At 37.1% G+C, this 10911-nt stretch overlaps 1 protein-coding gene across 1 annotated transcript in view; it reads right to left on the bottom strand.

The window, feature by feature from the left end:
- The window catches only part of ARID2 (AT-rich interaction domain 2), a 162505-nt gene that overhangs the window by 3996 nt on the left and 147598 nt on the right, over window positions 1-10911 (bottom strand). Inside the window, exons 19-20 of the mRNA XM_082742296.1 lie at window positions 9252-9375; window positions 9073-9164 (exon numbers count right to left, since the gene is read on the bottom strand). Of these exons, the coding sequence (XP_082598422.1) occupies window positions 9073-9164; window positions 9252-9375 (216 nt within the window). The remainder of the gene's footprint in view (window positions 1-9072; window positions 9165-9251; window positions 9376-10911) is intronic.

Below are 10911 nucleotides of genomic sequence, written 5' to 3'. Positions count from 1 at the left end.
CCTGAGCATGGAGCCTGATGCAGGCCTCAATCCCACAACCCATGAGATCATGACCTGACCAGAAACCAAGAGTCAGATGCTTAATCGATTGAGCCACCCAGGTGCCCCTAAGATGGTTGCTTTTAAGACCTTTTTATATGAAAAATTATATTCTAGAGATGATTCAAGTTTCTTTCCCTTCATTAAGTGAAGCTTATCACTTGAAGGAGACATTACCCCTAAAAACAGCTATTTCTTTTAAATTTATAAGCTTAAAAAAGAAATTTTCTACCCCTAAAATTACAATATTGACGTGGCTATGTATATAAAGAGAAATTATAAAAGTGAGCACTGTCCAGCAAAACAAAACAAACCCACAAAAAACAGAGTGATGCTGAGGGGTGAGGAGAAAAGTGGTAAAAATCAGCCTGAAATGGAAAGATGAAATAGTTATATGATAAGAAAAGTGTAGTAAAATGTCAATGGTAAAAGCTAGATGATGGTATGTGTAGGTGTTCACTGCAAAATTATGTCAAGTTTACCATATAAGTGAAAACGTTTACATTTTTAAATGTTAGAAAAAAAATCAACCAGCATGAGATTACCCAAGAACTGGAGTGCCTTCATTAAAATTACCCTGGGTAAAAGGAACTAAAGAGGAAGCAGCTTGACTTCTAAATTTTGGATGAACATTGTAGGGAAACAATTTATGGGAAAAGACACAGAAACTCAAAGCCAAAATTGAACACATGGGGATTGCACCATTTTTGCCATATGAAAGCAAAAGAAGAAGTGAAACAACTGTTTAGAAAAAAAAGAAAAAAAAAAAAAAAGGAGATTGGGGCCCTTGGGTGGCGTAGTCAGTCAGGCATCCACTCCTGGTTTTTCAGGCTCAGGTCATGATCTCAGGGTCATGAGATTGAGCCCAGTGTCCAGTCCCGCACTCAGTGTGAAGTCTGCTTCAGAGGCTCTCTCCCCCTCCTTCCGTCCCTCCCACTCATGTCCTCTCTCAAATAATAAATTAATCTTTTTTTAAAAAGGAGATTAAAGACTAAGGAATTGAGCATCTTTCATGTTTTTTGGTTATTTTGATATCTGCTTTTATGTAGTTTCCATACTGTACATATACTCCCCAAAACGGCTAAAACTAAAAAATTTTAAAATTATAATACCAAGCATTGGCAAATATGTGGAGCAACTGTGACTCTCATACATCGCTGGAGGGAGTATAAATTCATAAAACCTCTTTGGAATTGTCTGGCATTATGCACTCAAGTTGTGATATCCTATGAATCACCAATCCTTTGTAAAGGCTCAATAGAACATATACAGATATGGCCAAAAACATGTATATGAAGCTCATAGCACCATTATTCTTAATAGCTCCAAACTGAAAACCACCATTATGCCTACCAAAAGTAGAATGGAAAAAACAAATTTGAGTATATTCTTAGAACAGAATTCTATACTGCAATAACATGAACAAAGTATTGCTACATGGAACACAATTAGTCTCACAAACAATGCTGAATAAAAAAGCTAGTACAAAAGAAAGTACACCATATGATTCTACTTATATCAGGCAAAATTCTGTGGTGTACCATCAGAGTCGTGGTCCCACTGAGGAAAATGGGATAAATTACAGGTGGGGAATCAGAGGGGCTCTGTGGTACTGGTATTCCTCTATTTCTGAACTTGAATCGTTGGTTATGTGGTGGTTTACTCCATGATAATTCACTGGGATTTACACTTGTTTTTTAATATTTTAGGTATGATTTACTTCAAAAATTTATTAAACAAATTTTTAAATGAACTATGCAATTTCTAGATTTTCTTCGGGAAAAGAAAACAAAGGTACATGCACCCACCCCTATGTTTATTACAGCTTTATTTCTAATAGCCAAGATATGGAAGAAACTCACTGCCCATCCACAGATGAATGGATCACAAAGATGTAGTGTGAGCATATACATATGCCCACACATATTAGCATATTACTCAGCCATCAAAAAGAATGAAATCTTGCCATCTTGAAGAATATGGATGGACCCAGAGGATATAATGCTAAGTAGACCAAAAAAGAGACTCTTAAATACAGAGAACAAACTAGTGGTTGCCAGCAGGGAAGTGGGTTAGGTTAGGGATGGGTAAAATAGTTAAGGGGATTAGAAGTACACTTATATTGATGAGCACTGAGTAATGTATAGTAGAGCTGTTCAGTCACTACATTGTACATCTAAAACTAACACTACATAAATTATACTTCAATACTAAAAAAAATGATAAGGTGGGATCATGTTATTTCCCTCTATAATTAATTAACATTTGACTAGAAAAAATCTTTCAGTTGGAAAAATTTCACCAATTACAATAAATTTTCCACATGATAAAATGTATTCTTTTATTTTCATGTCATATGGATAAAACTAAAAAACTAAATTTAAATCATCAGGATGTTTCTAAAGTAACAATTTTTTTTTAAGATTTTACTTTTTCTTTAGTAATCTCTACACTCAACATGGGGCTCAAATGTACAACCCTGAGATCAAGAGTTGCACACTCCACCAATGGGGCCATCCAGGCACCCCATAACAATTCCATTTTTGATATAAGTTAATATCTTTTACTTCTGGAGGTTTTAAAAAATAAGCACTCACCAGATAAACAAAATATGCCTGTTTTGGTGTATAAAATTGTATTCTTTCAATTTCAAATTTCAAGCTTTTTTTTGATATGTTTAATAAAGGATGAACATTGTGTCACTCTAATACACTTAATAGATAATGAAATATAATTTGTAAGCATTAGTGAAAACAATTTAAGACACAAATTAGCAGTTTAAATGCAGATTTTTCTCCATTCCCTCTCAAAATAGTGTCAAAATGAGTTAAAGAAAATTTTCAGAAGAAACTAAACCAGAAAGGCCAGGCACAGGACCAATGAAACAAAGACACAGTGAAGCCTGGGGGTGAGGAATCAATCAGACAAAAAACAGGACTGGGTGAAAGTAACATACTTAACACAGTGAGGTCCTCCTGGTCCCCTCTCCCATTCTGTTTCTATAGCAAGGGATTGACCCTCCTCCAAACTGTCTACCTCTAAAGGCAAGAAAATCAGAGATTTTTCCCTGGAGAAATAATGTCTCTCCAGAGACTGGCATTTGAAGGACTTCTAATAAACACATTGGTTCATTCAGGGTCAAAATGGCCATCACCAGTGGCAAGTGAAGATCATGCCCTCAAAGCTTCTAACCAGCTTGCTGGTACTTCATTCTTAATATAGAAAATGAGTTCCAAATGCTCATTTGAGGAATTTAGAGGAAACAGAACTATACTTACAGGGAGCAGAAGAACAGGGTTTAATAAAATGGCAACAACTGGCACTCAGAAAGATCTCAGAAATGCAAGGAGAGCCTAAGTAAAAGCTCAACAGATTTGATGATAAAGTCAAAGAAATTTCCAGGAAATATATTAAACAGACAAAATGAAAACCAAGAGAGAAAATAAAATTAGAGGATCAATCTATGAGGGTCTAGCATCCAAAAAACAGAAGTTCGAGAAATGGGGAGTAGAAACAATGGTTGACAGAGAATTAAAAAAAAATTCTTTTTCAAGAAAAATTCCCATTATGGAAGGACTTGAATCTTCTGACTAAAAAAGGATCCACTGAAATAAAATGCCCATTTGAATGATCACAACAGAATACCTACACCAAGACACATTATCATAAAACTTCAGGATAGCAGAAAGTAAGGTAAGAAAAAAAGATCCTAATAGGGGAGAAATAGATCACAAATACAGGAAATGGAACCAGGATGTTACAGACTTCTTAAGAGCAAAGCTGCATGCTGGGAGACCTTAAGAGCAATGCCCTCACAGACTTCAAACAAACAAACAAAAGAAGACTTTTTGGTCTAGAATTCTAAATCTAGCCAAACTATCAGGAGTAAAAATAAAGACATTTTCAGATATGTGGGGTTTTAAAATTACTAGAGGATATATGCTTTAGTATGAGGAGGAAAAAAAATCAAGTAAAGGAAATAGTTCAGATTCAAGGAAAAGGGATTCAATATTGAAGGAATTCCCAAGGTTGATATACTGTAAATGGAATTATTCTCTTAATTTATTTTTCAGACTGTCCATTATCTTGTACAGAAAAGTACCATTTGATTTTTAAATAGTACCCAAGTATTAATTTGATAAAAGGCATATAAATCAAAAGGATAAATATATTATAATTCTTCAGAGCTCAGACTTAATCAGAATGGAGATAAACTGGATTTAACCATTTTACATTATTCAAAGAATCAGATTCTGAATTCCAAATTTTAAATATGCTGACATTTCATTTGGTTCAGTACACTATACTACAAAAATGAAGGTAAATTTCCACATATCTTCTGATCAACGTGCAATTTTCTTATTGCTAACAGAGTAGGCTTCAGTCTAAAAAAAAAAAAAATCATACCCTGTTCATTATTCTACTCTCAGATAAGAAATCTCAACAGGGAATTATCTTTTGCAGCTAATTTCCTACACTCTCTTCTTCACACATGTTTTGCCAGATTCTGTCAGTATTCTTGCTAAGCAAAACTCCACATCACTGGAGATGTCTGAATGAAGTTCTACAGTTCAACCTTCACTGGGAGGATAAATGGTAAGAATCTAATGGATTTTTTTCATTCTTTCGATTCTGCTATTCTAAGATCATAATAACTGAAGATGCCAGAAGACATTTGGAAGGTTTAAATATAAAATAACAAAATCAATAACAAAACAAAAGCAATAAAACAAAAACTTCTGGCTCAATAATTATATCTAGTCCAAGTGGCTCTGCTACAGTTTGAATGTGAGGAAAAAGTGCTAAGAAAAAGTTATAAAATTACTTTTAGAATTCCAATTACTTACACAAATTCCAGATCAGAACCCTAGAAAAGAGTGAATTTGTGACACTTCTTTCCTTCCGCCTATCTATCAATCAAACACTTACTGAATTCCTGTACATTCCAAACAATATGCAAGGCACTGAGGACATAAAAATGAAAATCAACATGCAATCCCTGCTGTCCAAGATCTCACCACCTAGCATGGCGATATGGAATACGTGAGGTGACAGAGAGTACCTCTGGCGCCCTAGGTCAGAGGCAGGCTAGTGAGGAAGACGTCAGGTAAGGAAGAGGTAACCCCAGAGTTGAATCTCAAAGATGAAGAGAAAGTAGAGATTATCTACTACATATTAAGTACTGTGCTAGGTGTTCAGGCTACAAAGATTACACAGAGAAAGTCTACACATAGGTTAGCGGGAGAAAAAATCCATATAAAAACCACTTCAAAGATTATTTACTTATTCAACAGAGCAAGAGAGCAAGTGAGCGAGCCTGTGTATGAGTGAAAGGAGGGGCGGATGGAGAGAATCCCAAGCAGACTCACGGCTGAGTGCAGAGCCTGATGTGGGGCTTGATCCCACAACCCATGAGATCATGACCTAAGCCAAAACCAAGATTTGGACACCTAACTGACTGAGCCATCCAGGTACCCCTAAAACCATTTACTAAACATAAAATTAATGTTATATCTCTTCAACGAATGATGTTGGGAACAATGGACAGCCACATGCAGAAGAATGAAACTGCACCACTTTCTTACACCACACTCAAAAATAAACTCCAAGTGGATGAAAGACCTAACTATAAGACAGGAAACCATCAAAATCCCATGGAAGAAAAAGGGCAGCTAACTCTATGACTGTGGCTGGAGCAACTTCTTACTAGACACATCTCCAGAGGCCAGGGAAACAAAGCAAAAATGAAATACTGGTGGGACCTTATCAAGATAAATAGCTTCTGCACAGTGAAGGAAACAATCAACAAAACTAAAAGGCAACCAACAGCATGGAAGAAGGTATTTGCAAATGACATACTGGATAAAGGTCTAGTATCCAGAATCTTTAAAGAACTCATCAAAATCAACACTCCTAAAATCAATAATCCAGTTACAAAATGGACAGAGGACATAAATAGACACTTCTCCAAAGAAGACATACACATGGCGAACAGACACATGAAAAAATGCTAACATCACTCGGCATCAGAGAAATACAAATGAAAACCACAATGAGACACTACCTCACACATGTCTGAATGGTTGCAATTAATAACTCAGAAAACAACAGATGTAGGTGAGGATGCGGAGAAAGGGGAACACTTTTGCACTTTTCGTGGGAATGCAGACTGGTGCAGCCACTATGGAAAACAGTGTGTAAGTTCTTCAAAAAGTTAAAAATAGAGCTACTCTATGACCGAGCAATTACACTATTAGGTATTTATCTAAGGGATACAAAATGTTGATTCGAAGGGGCATGTGCAGCACTACCAACAATAGCCAAATAACGGAAGAAGCCCAAATGTCCATCGACTGATGAATGGATAAAGAAGATGTGGTCACAATGGAATATTAACTCAGAAATCTTGCCATTTGCAATGACGTGGATGGAGCTGGAGTGTATCATACTAAGCGAGGTAAGTCAGAAAAACAAATACTGTAGGATTTCACTCATAAGTGGAATTTCAGAAACAAAACAGATGAACGAAGTGGAAATGAAGGAAAAATAAGATAAAAACAGAGAGGGAGGCAAACCATAAGAGACTCCTAACTGTAGAGAACAAACTGAGGATTGCTGGAAGGGAGGTCAGGGATGGACTAAATGGGGGATGGGTATTAAGGAGGGTATTTGTTGGGATGAGCATTGGGTGTTAGATGTAAGTGATGAATCACTAAATTCTACTCCTGAACTGATACTACACGATATGTTAACTAACTTGAATTTAAATTTAGAAAAACAATAAAATATTGAGAATGTCCAAAAAAAAATGTTACCAGACAGGTCACAAAAATAGAGAAGAATGAACTCGATGGGGAAGGGAACACAGCACAGGAGGCAGCACACAAAAGCTTCTATCTGAGCTGAATCACAAAGGGTTTCCAGATATTCACCAGGCCAGCATCACAGGGAGAACAGCATTCTAGGCAGGGAGAATAGTATGAATGTTGGAACCAAAGGTACAAAAGTGTGACCTGAAAGAGTCTAACTTTTTTTAAAAAATATTTTACTTATTTTTTTGACAGAGAGAAGGAGAGAGATCACAAGTAGGCAGAGAGGCAGGCAGAGAGAGAGAGGGAAGCAGGCTCCCCTGCTGAGCAGAGAGCTCGATGCGGGACTCGATCCCAGGACCCTGAGATCACGACCTGAGCCGAAGGCAGAGGCTTAACCCACTGAGCCACCCAGGTGCCCTGAAAGAATCTAACTTGATTAGGAATCTGTATGTGGCTTCTCTGGGCTAAAACTGAAATGTACACTCTGAAGCACAAGGAGGGTAGAGAGGAAAGCACAGTGAGAAAGGCAGTAAGAAACCGTGTTATGAATGAGGAAGGAAGAAGCTGGTGTTCTTGTATATTTCATATTTCTTCATTATTTCTTCCTTCATATTTCTTTCTTTCTGAAAAGCTTTGCTCATCTTTCTATTTGAATGTTAAGAATTTTTCTTATTCACCTGTGAGAACACAGGATACACTAAATATAGTAAATTTTGCATTGCAAATACTGTTGTTTAAACTTTAGTTTTCAGTTTTATTCATCTTTAATTTACAGAAGTTTGATATACTCAAATTTGTTGTGTTTTTTTTTTTCCCTCCCTTTCCTTTTGTAATTGGTACCACTGTTTTCATGGTGGGAGAATTCAGCTGGAAAGTTACTGCAAGAAACATAAAAGAACTAAGAAGGCAAGGTACAAGTGGGGGTAGAGGGAGGAGAAATAAGTTAGATGCAGGATACATCTGGGAGATGGGACTACTAACATGTCTGAGGAGAAAAATGCAGAGAGAAAGTCAGTAGCCAGAAGGCAGGATGTCTCAGAATATAATTTCTTTTTCCTTTTTTTTAGATTTTTATTTTTATTTTTTTATTTGACAGAGATACAGAGAGAGAAGGAACACAAGCAGGGGAAGTGGGAGAGGCAGGCTTCCAGCTGGGCAGGGAGCCCAATTCGGGCCCAATCCCAGGACCCTGGGACCATGACCTGAGCCAAAGCCAGATGCTTAACAACTGAACCACTCAGGTGCCCCAAGACAAGTTGTGGGAGCAAATATCATTCTTCATAGACAGATCTCGGAGGGCTATTCTCTTGCAAACAGAATCAAGCCCTAGGTCAACAGTGTGGGTTCCCAGAGTCAGGGAGGCCCAGGAGAGACAGGCTTCCTGCACCCCCTCTCCAAACGCTTTTCCACCTCTTCTGCATCTTTCTAGCTGCCCACTCTCAGAAGATAATTTCTTGACAAAAGAGCCCAAGGTGAGTCAGTTGAAGATGTCGAAGGAATACTAGAAAATTAGAGACAATCTCCAAGGGAGATAAAGTCCAAAAGGCATCAACAGAACTTTCCGCATTTGCTCTCTCAAGGATTAGAGTTACTGTTTCTACTTTCTACCGATCTATAAAATCCCAAGTTTTTCTTGCTTAAGTCCATTAAAAAGTATGTTTGCTTTTTTGGGAGCCAAACATGCGGTTTGAACTCCCAACTCTGAGATCAAGACCTGAGCTGAGATCAAGAATCGGACACTTAACCAACTGAGCCACCCAGGAGCCCCAGAAAGTCAGTTTTAAACTTCAGAGCATTAGAGTGAATCTTAGCAATATCTGTGACTCTGATGGCTTCAGGAAAATGCCAACCACCAAATTAAATTCCACCCTAACGCCACACAATTCAAATGACACATGTTCATTTCCCAATTCATTCCCCCTCCCTCATAAACTTCTAAAGTTTCTCTTTAGTAAATCTACTCTTTGCTCTAAATGCTTTGGTCAGCAAGAAAATTAACCTAATAAAACAAATTAAAAGATCACCTTTCGGCTGTTTCAACTTCGACTTTTTTGGCTTTTAAGAGATCACGATGGCCTGACCTTGGCATAAGCTTTTGGACATATTCACAAAATTGTTGAAAAAAACAGTAAATAAAAATAGAGATATCTAATCTTATTAACTTGCATGTAAAAGTAAAATAATCTAAATTCACTCAGGCTATGGAAAACAGATTACTCACCTGCGACCACATTCTGAATATTTACCAATATTTTTTAATATTAAGGCAGCTGTTAGTCGGATGTGTTTAGTTATTGGTCCCTCTTTTTCATCCTTAAAAAGAAAGGAAAAGAAAAGAATAAAGATCTAAATCATACAGTGCTCACACCTTTACAGGTAAGGCTTTCAAGGCTTGCTTACTGTAAAATCTCGAAAGACAAGGTTTCTTGATCCTCTCCTAAGAGCCATCAGGGCAGCACTGGGATGATTCACAATGGCCTTCTGTGCTCTAGGAGTTGAGCTTGTGCCCCCTACAGCAGGCTGCCTAAATTGAGGAGAGAGAGAGAGAGACTGTTAACACAATGTTACAGACAGACTGACAAGGATGACAAACCTGCCAGCCCCTAGGGTGGTTACTTTGAAACTGGATACAGGATAAATCAAAGCTCCCATGACCCAGCATTAATGTTTACTTTGTGTCAGGCTAGGCAAGGGGCTCTTAGTATCAAGGTGAAGCTGCTAGTCTTATTTCAAATCTAACAATTTTAAAGCAAACAACAGCTGTTCCGGTGCAGTTCATCTTTAAAGTTACTGTGCCAGTAAACATGCAATCAAAATCAATACAACAAGGTATCAAAGCTGTAAAGTTCACATCCTTGAATGTAATGCGAAGATTTTAACAAAAAAGAAAACAGTCTACAATTTGAGTTGCAAGTTATTTTTGCTAAACAGTAACTGAGAGTAAAATAGTATTAACAAAGAATGTGTTGATATAGGGATAGGTTATCCAGAAAAAGATAACCTAACATAACAGTAACAAGAAATTATGTTAACCACTGTATTTCAAACTATTACTTTGTTACATCATTGTATTTGTCATCAATATTTGATAATACCAATCAATCCTTTCAGTGTATTTCTACTGTCCTTTATGAAAGATACAGAATGGAGGGAATGCAGAGACAGATTTTATATAAAAGATTCAAACTATGCCAGATTTCCTTGGTCAAGGAGAAAACAATCAATATCCGTTGCATTCTCGTGAGGCAATGGCAGGAAGAGCTGTGAGTCGCACGTGAGGAAATGTAGTCTGGCGCGCCGACTACCCAAGTGACTTCGGAAATTCCCACTTGCCCCTCTGTGCTTCAGGTTTTGGAATGTAGGGTGATTTCTGGCACTTTTAAATATAAGTAAACTAATTCTGAATGTAAAGCAATCTTAAAATTGTAAACCAGTTCACATCCATATCTAGATATACGTCTACAGATAATGTCTATATATAGATACAACTGTTATTGGATGTCAGGTATAAGTGACAAAGATTTTTGACTGATTGTAACTGATATCCCAAGTATCTTTTCCTTCAAATTTAAGCAAAACCAAATATATTCCAACATATTCTTATACACTACATAATACATACAAATTAAGTACGTGGAAATTATAGAAAAATATACTTGGCAGAAAAATGACTTTCCCCTGCCTTTAGGATACAATCCAAACTCATGACTATGGCTTATGAGACTCTCAGCTAATTACTCCTCACTCTTTGAGTCACAGTTTGGATGCATTTTCTATCAGCCTTCCGTGGTCTCCTAGGTTGGTTTACATGGGCTCTTACAGTGTCCTGAGCATCTCCTCATTTTAGTAATGATTATACTAGATAGTAAGAATTACTTCTATCTCTCATTTGATCTCTAGACACTGAATGGCAAAATCTACATTGGTCACATATACCTCATACCACACTTTAGTGTCTAGCACACAGTGAATGCTCGCTGAATAATAATGCAATGAATGAAGTGTGTGAACAGCTTGTGTTCCCATACTTCTAGTTCTTCTTCCAGAATTTCAGTTCTGT

The sequence above is a fragment of the Mustela nivalis genome (assembly GCF_964662115.1).
Source record: "Mustela nivalis genome assembly, chromosome: 7".
Taxonomy (NCBI): domain Eukaryota; kingdom Metazoa; phylum Chordata; class Mammalia; order Carnivora; family Mustelidae; genus Mustela; species Mustela nivalis.
The sequence above is the reverse complement of the archived record's forward strand: the minus strand, read 5'-3'. Positions and strand labels throughout refer to the sequence as shown.